The sequence below is a fragment of the Prenolepis imparis genome, unplaced genomic scaffold, assembly GCF_030444845.1.
Source record: "Prenolepis imparis isolate NDT839.2.m4 unplaced genomic scaffold, iyPreImpa1.0 SCAF_98, whole genome shotgun sequence".
Lineage (NCBI taxonomy): Eukaryota > Metazoa > Arthropoda > Insecta > Hymenoptera > Formicidae > Prenolepis > Prenolepis imparis.
In genome coordinates, this window is record NW_028141256.1 from 42,505 (window position 1) to 59,631 (window position 17,127).

General features: G+C 27.5%; 1 protein-coding gene across 1 annotated transcript; it reads left to right on the forward strand.

Annotated features, from left to right (window-relative positions):
• Nucleotides 1–1,562: 1,562 nt before the first annotated feature.
• On the forward strand, nucleotides 1,563–10,301 carry LOC145947544 (proto-oncogene tyrosine-protein kinase ROS-like). The gene is made up of 10 exons (XM_083057327.1): nucleotides 1,563–2,309; nucleotides 3,862–4,012; nucleotides 4,580–4,661; nucleotides 4,783–5,448; nucleotides 5,683–7,124; nucleotides 7,256–7,282; nucleotides 7,313–7,393; nucleotides 7,551–7,744; nucleotides 8,614–9,084; nucleotides 9,372–10,301. The coding sequence occupies exons 1-10, from the start codon at nucleotides 2,202–2,204 to the stop codon at nucleotides 9,708–9,710; spliced, it is 3,561 nt and encodes a 1,186-aa protein (XP_082913453.1). The 5' UTR covers nucleotides 1,563–2,201; the 3' UTR covers nucleotides 9,711–10,301.
• The last annotated feature ends 6,826 nt before the right edge of the window (nucleotides 10,302–17,127 follow it).

Sequence of the window (17,127 nt, forward strand, 5' to 3'; positions counted from 1 at the left end):
GCTCTCTTTTAAAAAGATCTTCATTACTGTCCCGTTTACTGGATTTCTTCGTGTGATGCTCACGATAATATCTGATATCTTTATTGTAAGCAACCTCAAGAGCCTCCTTTGAAAGTTGATCAAGGAATAATATATAATAAAAATTTTATTTTAGTCCCTGAACTAAGTTGTGAACATTTTTGCATTTATTGAGCAGTTTATAAAAGTAAATAAAACTATAGTCCATTGCTAAATTGTTAAATATGAATTTTTTTTATGTAATTGCTCGTCTACACAGTTTCAGTTTCCCGAAACAAAATTCTGAATATGCCACTGCTCCTAAGATAATTCCTTGTGATACAAAACTTCGTATTGCAAAATATGTGTATAATTTCAGACAAAAATTATCTCATAAAAAAGTAGTTTTTAAATCAAGGTGGTAATCATCGATATTTTCTCGTCAATATATAAAAACCGATTTTCTAAATGCTTAATTATACAAACAAACATTAAATTAATATTTTAAAAATATAACGTTTCAATTTTAAAATAGAAATCGTTGAATCTGTAGAAATTATCATTCATGCAATATTGCTCGATTGCTATCAAATTATGAAAGTAACACTCGCTGTTTATTTTGTTTGTTCTGCTTGTATCTTGTCTTATGTCATCTAATTATTTATTCTGTGTTATATAAATTCTATCTTGCGACTTGTCTGATTTCAAATTTCTGTGAATTTCAAATTATTTTGATATACGTTATAATATACAAAGATGTTGAAAGCGTTTAAATCAGCTGATTAAAGGCGTTAATTTGCTAATTTTAAAATAATAACCTGTTATAAAAACTAAAATAAATATGTTGTTATTAATAATATGTTATAATACTTTAAACTCGATTAATATTTTTTTGACAGTTATCAACTGATTTCTGTTAATTATTAATTTCAATTTAATTAGCAAATTAATGCTTGAATCAGCTGCTTTCTGCCAAAAGATACACTTGGCAAAAAAAAAACGGTACACTTAAAAAGTAGTAAAAAATGGTAAAAGTTCAAGAATTTATAACTCAGCTAATAATTATGATATCTAGGTGTTTAAAATACGAAAATAAAGCTTGAAGTCTGTAGTTTGAAAAAATTTTAGTGCCGATTACGTGAAATGATCAGTTTTGCAATGACAAATGACAGAGTGAGAACCTGCAAAACTAATAAATAGAAGGTTCACTTTTCTGAATTGCACGACATAAATCAGTTGACGTTTATTTATCACAATAAAAAATAATAATATTTATTACAATAAAATATAAAATATAAAATATGTTTGATTAATTTTACTAAAAGTATAGTAAAATTAATCAAACATATTTTTAAAATTTTTTTATATTATATTGTCTCACGATTACTAAATGTTTTTCTGGGGTAAATTCTAAAGTAGGTAAATTCTAAAAGAAAATTCTCTCTGTGTTAGAAAAAGTAACTGTTGGAAATAACATAGATTGTGAGTATCATCGATCATGCAGAGCGAAATGAATCATACAGAGCGCAGCAAATAAGGCACGATCAGTCTAATCTGCGATGTTAGTTACGATTGTGATTGCCACGAGAAAAGACAACGTTCCGCATCATTTATTGATTCAAATACTGTTATATAAACGTCACACAACAATATGCAAATATAGTGGATCATAAAAACATGCGTAGTATACAATATGCATAAAAGAAGTAATAATTTTTTATATTTTAGTGAAACAAAAAATGACAAATATCACAATGTGGATAATATTTAAAGCTTGAAAGCGGTGAAAGTGACAGAAAACAATAATTCTATGATTTTCGGATTGCTTATTAAATGTTCGATTATATTTTTATTAATTATCTATTTACGAAATATTAAAAGAAATTACAACAAATATAAATTATTATCTTGGATACAATCAAGTAAATACGCGTTGCTTCGTATTCATTTTTGTTATTGGTTCCCATAGAAAAATTATAAAAATTACTATTTACTAGAATAATGTGATTGATCATAAAAGATATATTAAAGTGTAATATTGGAAGACAGTAACGCGATTCGCAAACTAGATTCTAAAGAATTCATCGAGCACATAATAAAGTATCGAGTCGATTAGATGAAATCTGAATCATTTATAGAATAAAAAAAAAAAATACTGGTGATTAAAAATTGAGCGCCAACATTCACCGAAGGAAGAGGTTATTATGTTTAAGATAAGATTATGCGTTTTATTGAAATGTTTAATGCTGATGAAGGCAGCTATCGCGATTTCGACAAATAATCATACCGTTCCGGACAACCTTTTCACGCAGGTAAGAGATTTTTTTCGCTTCATTAAAAAACAATTAAATGTTATTACAAGCAATAGTGCAGTTTATTTGAGTAACTAAAACGTGTTATATAATAATATTACATACTGTATAATAAAATAAAACTATACATAAAACTAAAAAGTATAATGCAATGAGAAAGGTTGTATAAAGCTTGAAAATTTTATTTTGTTTATAAATATTTGTATAATATAGTACAAAATTAAACTTAATCAACATGAAATATTAAAATTTGACTGTATTATGTTTGTGTTTCTATTGTTATTTCTATGAATAATAATTATTAATATTAATGAGATTTTCTGTTAATTTTTCATTATTTTGATACATACATACATACATACATACATATATATATGACACTTGAATTGAGTTTTATGTGATTTTTCATCAATTTGCAAAAAGATCTTATTTACTTTATTAAATATTTTTAATTATTTAATAATATAATAAGACATGTAAATAAATTTTTAGTAAACTAAATTAATTCAAAGAGTCAGCGTCATTTTGATGTGTCAAGGATAGTTGCATTTGTGCTATATACATATAAAGGAATGTCGACTAAATTGGTATAGTAAAATTCAAATTGTATCAATTAACTTTATAGGGCCAAAAGTTAAATGAACAATAATACGTAACAGCAATCTATTCCAATCTAACTAGTAAACAATTATAGATGTATATATATATATATATATATATATATAATATTTATAGTATATCCATTTATATAGCTATATGAATATAGATATCCATTTAAATAGTTATATGTAGAATATGCACCTATTCTTATATATCGTGGTAATGTCAATCGAAAGATTATGGTATCCTGTTTTCCAGAATTTGTTTGCGTTAAAAGATATAACCATAATCAAAAAGAATTTCGACAAGATTTCAAGTACAAAAATTTATATAATTTCTATAATCACACACAAACACATATAAAAGAGAATACTTTAAACATTTGGATTCTTGAAATATAAACATTATTATTGAAATTTTAATTAAAACATACGGATTATTACAAAGTAAATTCGCTTATTTTAAAAAGTTAACTAACAATCGCAAAAAAACTAAATCATGAACTATAACTATCAGCAAAATCGCTTCAAGAATCGAAGAGAGTAACATTTTAATATAACATTTATTAAAAAAGAAACAATTATGAATTCTTATTAAATAATCCTTATTCTGCCTATTCTGCGTTAGTTTCTTTTTAATATAAGAATCATGTTTGATATTTCGCAAGAAAATATAATTAAAAATAATAAGAATAAATATTATAGAAATAAAATTACATAATATTTAACACATTATAAATTAGGAATGGAATTATAAAATATCAAGCTAAAATTATTACAAAACAAGAAATTTTATGCTTATTTTATTTATTTTGACATACGATGTTATTTTTTATGGTAATCTTATTTATATATATTTTTAGATATACTATTTTATTTAACATTAATGATACCGTAGAATTTCTGGCCTAGCTGTCTAACTTATTTTTTTTTATATGTTATATTTTATTCAGGATATTCCAGTGCCCGAAAACAACAATCATCTCATTTTACAAAATCTCCAGCCGGATCAGAATTATTCTGAAAGCGTGACTATAAGAAATGAAGTCAATGAAGTAGATGAAGTTACATTTGCAAATATGTCCATGAACCCAGAATCTATTGGTAAGATGCAATGAATATATAAAACGTTAATAAAAATTTAAAAATTTTACAAGTTGTAAGTATAATGTAAATTCAAGAGAAAGTGAAAATTAAATTTAAAAAAATATTAAACCATTTTCTAATAACAAGGATAATATAAAATACATTCTGTCAAAAAGAGAGAAAAAATGTATACACTGTATGTAAAATAAAGCAAAATTTAGATAACACCATCAATTTCATTATTATTCTTGTTTGTTTTAAATCAGTCGAAAATAATGTACCTCTGATTTGTGAATAATAGGAAATTTTAGAAAAGTGTTTGGCACTTTATTCGAAGTTTTTTTAATTATAACTTAGCAATTACTTTTCTAACACAAGTCTTGAAACACATACACACACACAAATACACAAGGGTTTTATGTTATTTCATTATTTTAAAAACTTGCTATGTTAATTTAGATATATATATTTTTTTTTTTTTCTTTTTTCTTTATTTTCATTGCACGTTAAATTATTATTATTTTTTTTTATTTATCAAAATAATCAACTTAACCATATTAATATGTACCACCTCAAAATCTCTAGGAAAAATTCCGAGCGTGCCAAGAGCATTCGTAGAGTTCAATGGATTTCTAACTGGAAAAATCAACATTTCTGTGACATTCAGGTGAAGAATCAAAGTTTTTAGTCTATATCCTTTTTTTCTCTAAAATTTAACATAGACATATAAAAATATTGATTCTGTTAAAAATTTATTAAATATGAAAAGGCTAAATTTTATCTTACAGGTGGAATCAACCTAAACATGAAAACAAAGTGATACAAGGATATTCAGTGCAATGTTGGTTCATCGAGAACCTAAAAACGATTCAAATCTTTGACGACAAAACTATTTTAACTACAATGGAATGCACAGAACATAATCTAAAACCTAATACAACGTACTATTATCGAGTACGAGCGCATACTAAAGCTGGTGCTGGTCCTTATACGGATTTAATGAACGTATCAACGACGCACGAAAATCCGATACCTCAATTATTGATTACAGTGAATAATACCATTACAATATGGGATCTGGATTCAAGAACCTACGTCAATCTCTTTACCTTTAATAGCAAATTTAATGTAATAGAAGTGGTTTATTCTGTAGCAGAACATAAAATTTATTGGCTCGAGGATAACATTGAGTTTAGGTATATACAAGATTTAATGATAGGGGATATGAGTACAAATAATATTACAAAAATTACTAGTTTAAAAGAAAATTCCTACAATCTCTGCATCGATTGGATAGGAAGAAATCTATATTGGATGGAATATGACATCTCATTGTCAGCGACATCCATTATAAAGCTGGACTTAACAATGTGGCAAAATGGCATAGTCAAATATGATAAGATCTTGAGCAGAGAGAATAGTCCTTCTTATTTAACTATACAGCCATCTATAGGGTACGCTAACTTTTATTCACTAAAAAAATTAACACTAATGTGTCTTTCAGTTAAGAATTTATAGTATTTTCTAATTTTGCAGTAATATACTATGATTTTGTAATAAAGATATAAAGAATCATAAAATCATTAATTATCATAAAATTGTAATAACTTAAGCTTATTATTTTATTAACTTCACGTTTAAAATTATGTTTTATAATACACATATATAATAATATATATATTTTCCAGATTTCTATACTGGATCGAAACGTTAGATGCAAATTCATATTTACAGTATGTAATAATGAAATCGGATCTTGACGGAAGAAATGTGCAATCTTTTTTAAAATCCGATAAGACCTTTTGTCCAAACAGTCCATCAATTTTAGAATATTATCATGTAATAAAGCTTGACATCACAAATACAGAGGAGCCGCTAATGTTATGGAGAGAAAACAATAAATTAATTGTGGCGAACATTAAAATAAATAAATGCAATTCGATTTCAACTGCTGAAATAGGCGCACAGTTTACGTCAAATTTTATAACTGATAATACAAACATTTATTTAAACGGACCTTATGTAAATACATCAGATTTTTACCTTTATATTTTTAAAAAGAAGTATGCACTTGTCAACAGTGAAAAAAACGCATCTAAACACGTGCAAATAATAAGATACACGGATTATTTTACTACCATGATATCGTTTGGTAAATTATCCTCCTTACAACCATATCCTCGGAAGGAATGCCTTATAGCTGATGAAAAAATTTATAATATTACAATAATAAAAATAACAGCGAACAGTATTGTTTTTAAATTTTATACGACCGAATCGACTCGCAAGCACAAATGCAAAAACAACATACCAACTCCTAAATATATCATCTACGTAAGCTGTTTGAATAATAACCTTAGTAACAAGTTCGATGAATTCTATATGCAGACATACGAGCGGCATTATGAAATTCAGAATTTAACACCGTTTACAAAATACAACCTGAAGCTAGCTGTGAGCAATTTTTACTCTGATCAATTATCGACGAACCTGCAATTCAGCTCGGAAGTCATACTAAGAACTAACGAAAGCAAACTCAATGCACCAGAAAATGTGAACGTTCAGGTTCTGACGCCAACTATAGCGGCAGTTTATTGGATTCCATCCACGAAACTGAATTGTGCGACAGTAACTTATAGAATATATTGGGAATCAAATAACTTGGTGAACGTCACGCAACCGATAGAAGAACCATTTATTAATAATAAAGTAGACAACAAACTTTTTACAATAATCCAACCGTTGCTGCCAGAACAGAAATACTTTGTATATGTACGTGTGTATCCAGCTAACTACAGCAATTTACATAATGACAGTTTGAGCAAAACTGTGTACACGTACTCGGAACCGAACAATATAACTTTGAGCGGAGTTAACAAAAACAATATGAATATTTCGTGGATTCCTAGCGTTAATCTGACGATCCATTACGTACTGGAATACAAAAATAATGTGATGCAAAAGTGGCAAATCGCAGATAGTTTTGAGACGAATAATGATGAGACAGTAATGTATTATATAGAAAACTTGCTACCGGCAACTTTATACAAGTTTCGTTTGATACTGACATATCCTGAGTACGAGAACTTTACATGGCCATCTGATGAAAGATTTATTTTTCAAACACTTGGTAAGCAAATATGATAATATGTAGATATTTTAATATGATCTGTTTATTTTACATACATATAAATGAATTACATAATTTTAAGAATGAAATATTTTTAATGATAAAATTATAAGTAGAAATATTCAAATTAGACAAAAAAATTAAAACTATATTTTTATGTAACAAAGGTGATGATTTGATAATTCGAGCTACGCAATATAATCTAACATTGATGTTAAGCCTTGCTGTTACCGTTATTGTAATCTGCATCTGCTACTTTATTTATTGTTGTAAGTATATTTGATACACATTTTTTAAATTACAAATTATGATTAATGTAATAAGTGTAGGGATTTTTCAAAAAAACATTAACTTATTTGTTATAAGAGCAAAATTTAAAATTTGCACTGCATAATATTATTTAAATATATTATAACTTTATAACAGTATACCGACAACGCAAAGAAGATAACGAGCAAGTTTTGTCTAGGATTCTACATGAGGTACTTATCGGAAACTTTCAGCATAATGCGCTATACAGGCCTGCGTTGCAATATAATCCAAATAAATTTATGCTTACTAAAATCAAACGTGAGCAAATCACACTAACGAAACTCCTTGGCAGCGGCGCATTCGGAATGGTAAATTTTTCGTAACGTCATATTTTAAGTCATTAATGTTTAAATGTAGAAATAATAAATACACATTTCTTAGTAAATGTTACACCGAAAAAATTGTTTTCTTGAAATGCATTAATAAGTCCTCTTAATAGATAACAATATTTCCATTTTTTAAATTGAGAATATATTTTCAATTTCTTTTGCAACTTCAGCGCCGCAATAAATAAATATAATAAATTAATAAAAATTTAAAATTAAAATTAATAAAATAAAATTATTTAAATTTATAATAAATTTATAAGTTTACAATTAATATTAAAAATAATAACATAATAAGCAAAAATGTGTATTTAACTATGTCAAACACATAAAACATATATTCAATTATATGTGTAACATTTAAATATACATGTAATAAGTAACAAATGTCCATTTGTAAGACTGTTCTTTGTTATATCGATTAATAATTTTAATAATACACGGATAGAAAAACATCTCATTAAGTATATATTCTTTGTTATATCGATTAATAATTTTAATAATACACGGATAAAAAAACATCTCATCAAGTATATATTCTTGCATGTTAAGAATATCTCTTTAGAGAATTTTCCTCCTAAATTAAGAGGATCCTTTTGGCGCCTATTTTAGTGGAAGATATTATAAAGATAAGTGGCATATACTTAAGATGAGAATACAATTTTTTCGGATATATAAATCAACATTTTAAAAGAGATAGTAATACATTAATTTTTAAAACATACATATGCACTTAATTTTTTTCGTTGAATTATTTAAAATAAAACGAAATATATATGTATAATGTTATAAGAAATTAAATTATCTTTTCTTGTTTAATAAAAGTTACATTAATTTTCAATATTTCGCAGGTGTATCAAGGGAATGTCAAGGATTTAGAAGAACCGGGATCAGAGACATCCGTTGCCATAAAAATGTTAGAAAGGTGTGCTTCCGTCGAAGAAAAAAAGAAATTCTTGCAAGAAGCTAAGCTTATGAGTCACTTTAGACACGAACATGTGTTAAGATTACTAGCTGTCTGCTTAGACGACGATTCTCCATTACTCGTGTTGGAATTAATGGAAACTGATCTGCAAAAATATTTGAGAGAGTGTCGAATATTACAACCTTCTGATTTACACGCTTTGCGTCTACAAGACTTGCTCGCTACGTGCGAAGATGTTGCGCGAGGCTGTTGCTATTTAGAAGAGCTGCGCTTTGTGCATAGAGATCTCGCGTGCCGAAATTGTTTAGTGTCTGCGAGAGATCGTGAGAATCGTATCGTCAAAATCGGTGATTTCGGACTTGCTAGAGATATTTGCAGGGATGACTATTATCGCAAGGTAGATATAATTAATTAAAAAAGATGAAACTTTTTGAAAGTGTTTTTCTATTGTAGCGTCTTTATATTATTATATTATATCTTTAAGTCAAATAGAATTTAAGAAAAATGAAGATTATGTATATATTTTTATATATATTTCTCCAATATATATGCATATAATGTATAATGCAAAATATTAGTGAACAAAATGTATAATGCAAAATATTAGTTTTTTGCTTAAGAATACTTACTGCAAAAATGGATAATTAGAATAGGAGATTTATCTTTGTTAAAATTTTATTTTAGGAAGGAGAAGGTCTGCTTCCTGTTCGCTGGATGGCACCGGAATCCCTAGCGAACGGAATATTTACTTCTCAGAGCGATGTTTGGTCATTCGGAGTACTAATGTGGGAGATTACATCATTGGGTGAGCAACCTTACTCTACAAAATCTAATCTCGAAGTGATGAATTACGTACGCGAGGGAGGCACGTTGCAGATGTCTCTCGACTGTCCATCCTTGTTATATCTATTGATGCAGCGTTGCTGGGGTGTAGCAAATGCCAGACCAAATTTTAAAATTTGTCTGAACAATATTATAGATCTAAGAAGCGACATAAAAGACGCAAAATTGCATCCAATATGAATATTATTTAGCCGGCACAATTAATTAATTATTTGAACATGTGTATATTAAAGAGAAACGAATTTTTGCACATTTATTTGAAATATTTGAAAATATGTCTGCCTTAGACATGTCTATATATGTTTGTAAGTAAATTGGTCATTGTCATTTTATAATCTTATTTTTCAAAGAAACGTAATAAACTATATGTTTACTAGAAGTTTTATAACTTGATCGAATGCAGAGGCATCGTGATCTATTACAAAGGGAAATCTTAATATGTAAGAGTGAAAGAGATAGTATTTTGCGATTCGTTGATTAGCTTTAAAGAATTTATCGAATGATATACAAAAAACATCTAATATTGGACATTAAAATTTTAATTATTGCATTTATTCAGTACCATAGCGCGAAAATTACAAGTGCTCTTTAATTATGTAAAGGCTAGTCAATGTTTTATTAGAAAGTGGGAGAATTGTTGCCTTGCTTCGTAAATTCGCCAGTGACCTACAATAGGTGTTATCTCAGAGAGGATATAAATGACTTTTTGAAAAATGGTTCTAATTTATTGCATTATAGCATTGCATGTTTAACTAAAAATACTAACGAATAATCACGTACTTCTCGTAGAATTTAGGATATATTGCAGTTCTGTTCAGTTTCCAGAAAAAGTACTCTACTATATATGGTTGTAAGTTTCACTCCAGTAAAAGATTTCTTTATTATAAAAAGTTAAATATTTTTACATATGTTAATTTACATGTATAACTGTAAAACTATAAACAAAAAAGTTGATGTTAAAAAAATTTACTTAAATAATTTAAACTGCATAATCAAAGAGCTTGACATTATATAAGCTTGATATTAAAAGCTGATATAAAAAAGATGTATAAAGTTTGTTAATATTACATTTAAAATTACCACATGTAAGAATAGATGTTATGTAGTATAAAATTATGCTTTTATAATTATAAATATGGCCGTATACATATATTAAAACGTAACCATAATATAATATATGTATATATTTTTGAAATTTTTATATTTAAAAATAATGATTTTTAATATTAATGAATTTTTATTTTCTATATAAAAGTGTTAAAGTAGCGTAAATCTAAATTTTTACTCGGGATAGTTTTAGCATAATTCGTTTCACCATTTGACATTAAAATATGAAAAGAGATCAAGTTTTATCTATCAAGAAGTATCAGTTCAAATAGGTGATTATTTTCGATACTTTTGGAAATGATATATGAAGATAGATAAAATTACTATAAAATTTTTTGTTTTTTTAATATCCATTCTCGATATTCTATAATTTTTATTTTAAATTTATAATACACAACTAGAAACATGAAGATGAATTAATGTATAGTGTTAAATACTTAATAACTTTCTTACCGATAAATTCTTACCGATTTCATTATTTACAGTCACGTTTTCAGAATAATCTTGGACACAGATTCGTTGTTTGGTGACATTTAGTAATCCTTGATCTAGAAGTTGATTTAAAATGTTCTATTGATATACATTGTATAGCTTGTAAGTGTGATCTATCTCGTTGGATCGCTTGAAAATATTTCAAAATAAATATTACATGTAATGGTTTGCATTATCTTTAATAAAAAATGAGATGTTAATTTTTAAAGTCAATAATTCGCTTACAATACCTTATAATTATATAATATATGTATAATGTTCTATATTACTATTAACACATTTGCATAAGAAAAATTTTAAACTTTAGCATATATTTCGTTTACTAACACTGAAAAATAATAAAATAATTCAACTTCTTTTTTTATAAATGCGTTTATTATCACTCACAGTTTTAACAATGTTTATATTTCAACAATAAATGTTTTTATTATCATTTTCTTCTTCGTCATAGAAATTTTATAACTTTCTGTGTGCTTGCGCGCACGTGTGTGTGTGTGTGTATGTGTAATTTCTTGTTAAATTTCTTTTTTTATTGTTATATTTTTAACGCAAACAAATTTTGAAGAGCACGATATCATAAACTTTGTATCCTGTGAGAGAAAATATGTACCTAATATGTGTGTACATTAAAGTATACATATACATTAAGTGATAAATAGTATATAAATTCGCACATATAGCGAGTGATAGCTGTTGCGCATATTTATTGATTTATTGATTCAGATTGATTGAGCTAATTCGAAGATTCATTGTATTGATCTTTTACTTCGGTACTTAGTAATTGTTTTGTTACAATTTATTTTAACTCTAAATTTTGATTTTTTATTATTGTATTAAATAAAAAATAATTTGCCTTTTTCTCTGTAAGATTTATACAAAAATTTATAAATATAAATAGATATTTACAGAAAAATAAAAATGTATAAAAAATTACAGAATATTCATGAATAAATAAATCAAAGTGTCATATATATATGTATGTGTTTATCAATGTAACATTGAGTAAACGGACTCATTAATGTTACAATTTTTTATTCTTATATATAACAATTTTGAACATGACAAAAAATAAATACATATTAGGTTTAAATTTTAATATCGCGTTTTAACTACGTTTAATCGGATAGATTTATTATCTTAAAAAATTAGAAACAATTTAAACATGTGTAAATTCGTGTATTTGCGCAAAATAAAAAAAATTTAAAAAGAAATGAAAAAATCAATTTTAAGCTATAAACAATGACAGATTTCTTCATATTTTGACATGAGAAATAACTGTAATAAATTTGAAAAAATTGCGTCTTATGTTCTCCGAGGTTTACTTGTGAGAAGCGATATAGAAGACGTAAAATTGCATGCAATAAATATTATCTAGTCAACACAGTTAATTAATTATTTGTACATGTGCATATGAAGAAGAAACGAGTTTTTGCACATCTAATTGAGAATAGATGTCTGTATTATACGTGAATTGCACATTGTTATTTCATAGTATTATTTAAAAAAAAGAACGTAATAAACTATAATATATTTATTAGAAGTTTTATAACTTGATCATGTGCATCGTGATCTGTTACAAAAGGAAATATGTAAGAATGAAAGATAATAACTTGCGATTCGTAGATTAGCTTTAAACAATTTACCGAAATATATAAAGATTTATATAAAGATATATATAAAGATTTAATTTATTGGATATTAATGTTTTAATCTTTGTCTTATTAATTCAGAGTATACATGGCGCGAAAATCACGAGCGCTTTTTAATTATGTAAGGGCTAGTCAATGCTTTATTAGAAAATGATTATGTGTTACCTCAGAGAAGATTCAAACGACTCTTTGAAAAACGATTCCAATTTATCTTATTATAGCGTGACACATGTACGTATAATATATAACTAAAAGTACTATAATATTAATAAGCTGTCACGTACTTCTCGAAGGATACAAGGTATATTGCAGCTCCGCTGTGTTCGGATCTAAACTTTAGTCAAGTATAAGATATTGTTATTAAAGAAAATTAAATGTTTTTACAAATGTTAATTTACATATATAATTGTAAAACTGTACAAAAAAGACGTTAAAAAAATTTACTTAAATAAAAACTGCATAAGCAAAAAACTTGATACAAAAAAAAGATGTATGTATAAAGTTTGTTAATATTACATTTAAAATTGCCACATTTATAAATAGATGTTATGTAGTATAAAATTATGCTTTTATAATTATAAATGTGGCCGTATACGTATATTAAAACGTAGCCCAAATATGTTTTTGAAACTTTTATATTTAAAAATAAAGATTTTTAATATTAATTAGTCTTCATTTTCTATAAAATTGTTAAAGTAGCATCAATACTTTTAGTAAAGCACATAATATTTTTAATGTTTCTAACATAATAATTTTCTTCTATGGTATTCGATCGATTTTTACGAGACTCTCGACTATGAGTGATCGATAAAAACGATAGAATAAAAAAGCAAATAATATAATATTTATAATTATTATTAATTAATTATATTATTTATAAATTATATAATTATAAAATATTAAATTATAATTATAAAGTATTTTAATAAACTTGCTTTATTGGAGTGTAAAAATTCCTAGATTTATTATGAATAATATAGATATTATTTTTATGTTTTCGATGTAGTAAATTTACTTCTTAATAGTATATGTTTGCATAAATTAATTTATCTTGCAATCCTATTTAGAGAATAAAGCTACTATAGATCGACATGAATAGAATACCTACAAGCAAACTCAACTTGTCAATTATTTATTGCATTAATTATACTTCGGGACAATATTTGTAAGCATTTATAATTTAAACATTTGACCATTAATTAAGAGCATTTTATGATCATTTGCATGTATTATAAAATCACTTAATGAATTACGGTTTTCTTTAAAGCTTTAAAGAATGGTCTATGATATATGTGAGGCTGTATATAATATTAAATAGGGTATACATTATGCACTTCTTTTACTTTTTTCACGAAGATTGTAAATATAAAAATTTTTTTATTTTAAATGTAAAGCAGTGCAATTAAAAAATTAAAACTCTCTGTGAACAGTTTCCACGAATAATTATATTATATATTCTCTGATTAATATTTATCACATTAAAAAATAATAATATCTATTACAATAAAATATAAAATATGTTTGATTAATTTTACTAAAAGTATAGTAAAATTAATCAAGCATATTTTTCAAATTCTTTCCATACCATATTGTCTCACGATTACCATGATTTTCAAAGTAAATTATAAGAAAATATTCTCTGTGTTGGAATAAGTAACTGTTGGAGTAACACTGATTGTGAGTATCGTCGATCATGCAGAGAGAAATGAATCATAAACAAAGCGCAGCAAATAAAGCATGATCAGATCAGTCTAGTCTGCGAAGTCAGTTACGATTGTGATTGCCACGAAAAAAGACAACGTTGCGCGTCATTTGATTCAAATACTGTCATATAAAAGTCACACAACAATATACACATATAGTGGATCCTAAAAGCACATGCGTTGTATATAATATGCATAAAAAAAGTAATCATAATTTTCTATATTTTAGTGAAACAAAAAATATCACAAATATCAACGTGGATAATATTTTATGCTTGAATAGCGGTGAAAGTGACAGAAAATTTATAATTCTATAATTTTCGGATTGCTTATAAATTGTTCGATTATATTTTTATTGATTATCTTTTTACGAAATATTAAAAGAAATTACAACAAAGATATATTATTATTTTCGATAGAATCAAGTGAATACGTGTCGCTTCGTATTTATTTTTGTTATTGGTTCCCATTGAAAAATTATAAAAATTATTATTTACTAGAATATTGTGATTAATCATAGAAAGATATATTAAATGTAATATTGGAAGACAATAACGCGATTCGCAAACTAGATTCTAAAGAATTCATCGAGCACATAATAAAGTATCGAGTCGATTAGATCAAATCTGAATCATCCATAGAATAAAAAAAATACAATACTGGTGATTAAAAATTGAGCGCCAACATTCACCAAAGGAAGATATTATTATGTTTAAGATGAGATTATGCGTTTTATTGAAAAGTTTAATGCTGGTAAAAGCAGCTATCGCGATTTTGACAAAGAATCATACCGTTCTAGACAACCTTTTCACGCAGGTATGAGATCTTTTTCGCTTCATTAAAAAACAATTAAATGTTATTACAAGTAATAGTGCAGTTTATTTGAGTAACTAAATCGTATAATATAATAATATTACATACTGTATAATAAAATAAAACCATACAAAAAACTATAAAGTATGATGCAATGAGAAAGGATGTATAAAGCTTGCAAATTTTATTTTGTTTATAAATAGATGTATAATATAGTCAAAAATTAAACTTAATTAAGACAAAATATTAAAATTTGACTGTATTATGTTTGTGTTTTTATTGCTATTTTTAAGATTAATAATTATTAATATTAATAAGATTTCCTGTAAATTTTTAACTATTTTGATACATACTTACATACATACATATATATATAACACTTGAATTGAGTTTTATGTGATTTTTCATCAATTTGCAAAAAGATCTTATTTACTTTATTAAATATTTAAAATTATTTAATAATATAATAAGACTTTTGGGCTTCCGGTTCCGGAAAGTGTAAGAGTGACAGGTGTGAGAACGTGTGGTCAGAATTTTGTGAGAGGGTGACGTTTAGAGTGAGAGGAGAGGAGAGAGTTGTGTGTGGGTTGTAAGAGAGGAAGAGGGGAGTAGATATTGATAAGGGGGAGAGGTGAGAAGTGGAGGCTACGGAGTTAGAAGAGGGAGATTCAGTGGAGGTTAAGTGCCAGAGAGGCACGTGGCGGTGGGAGTGTAGCGGAAAAGTGTAGTAGGTAGCAGACAGGTGTAAAGACACTAGGCTAGGGACATAGTGACAGCGCGGAAGAAGTTTAAGGCATAGAACACAGGGGAAGATAGACGGGATAGAGAGTAAAGAATCGAAAAAACAGAGAGTAGGTAGATATGAGTGAGGTAGACAGGGAGGAAAAGCTAATGGTGGTTGTGGTGATGAAGAAGCGGGTGGAAGAGGGGAGGAAAAAAGTAGGAAGGCCGAAAAAAGTAGAAGAATTGGGCAAAGAGAGGAGGAGTAGCATGGGGTGCATAGAGAACTATGTGATGAGGAAGAGGGAATGGGCAGGGGAGGAGGAAGGAGAGGAGGAGGAATGGGCTCTGAGAAGAAGTAAAAAGGTAGATAGGTTACAAGAAGGGGGGCAGGGGAGGAAAGGGAGGGGCTCTATATCATGATAAGGGGGATGGGGGAACAAATCATGGAGAGGCTCAATGAGGAGCTAGGGAAGATGAGAGTAGAGATAAGGCAGAGGGATGAGAAATGGAAAGAGGAAAAGAGAGAGATAGATCAAAGAATTCAAAGGTTAGAAAAGAGATTGTTAGAGATGGAAGCCAAGTTAGAAAAGGTGGAAGAGAAAAGAGGGAGGGGGGAGGTAGAGAGAAAGGGTGGGGGAGGATATAGAGAGTTGGAAGAGGCGGTAGTGGACACAATGAAGGGGTTAGGTAGAAAGATGGAGCTAAAAGAGAGAGAAGAAAGAAGGAACAACATTGTGATCCGTAGGTTGGAGGGAGGGAAGGGGGGTTAAGAGAGAGAATAGATAGAGTAATGAAAGAGATGGGAGTGAAAGTAGACTTAGAGTGGGTTAGAAGAGTGGGAGGAAGAGAGGGGAGAGAGGGGGAAATGGTGATAGCGTGACTAGGAAATAGAGAACAGAAAAGACAAGTAATGGAGAGAAAGAAAGGTCTGAGGGGAAAGATGACTAGAATAGAGGATGACCTAACGTGGGGAGAAAGAAGGATGAAGTGGAAAATAGGAGAAATTGCGGAAGAGGAAAGAGGGAAAGGAAATAGAGTGTGGACGGGATATGGAAGAATTAGGATAAATGAGATATGGTGGAAATGGGATGAGGAGGAAGGCAGGCTAAA

What these genes read in the sequence shown, in the direction of transcription:
- LOC145947544 (XM_083057327.1), top strand. Translation starts at nt 2,202, where the DNA reads ATGTTTAAGATAAGATTATGCGTTTTATTGAAATGTTTAATGCTGATG. An exon ending in CATGAACCCAGAATCTATTG is followed by an intron (nt 4,013 to 4,579) that starts GTAAGATGCAAT and finishes CAAAATCTCTAG; the next exon opens with GAAAAATTCCGAGCGTGCCA. An exon ending in AACATTTCTGTGACATTCAG is followed by an intron (nt 4,662 to 4,782) that starts GTGAAGAATCAA and finishes TTTATCTTACAG; the next exon opens with GTGGAATCAACCTAAACATG.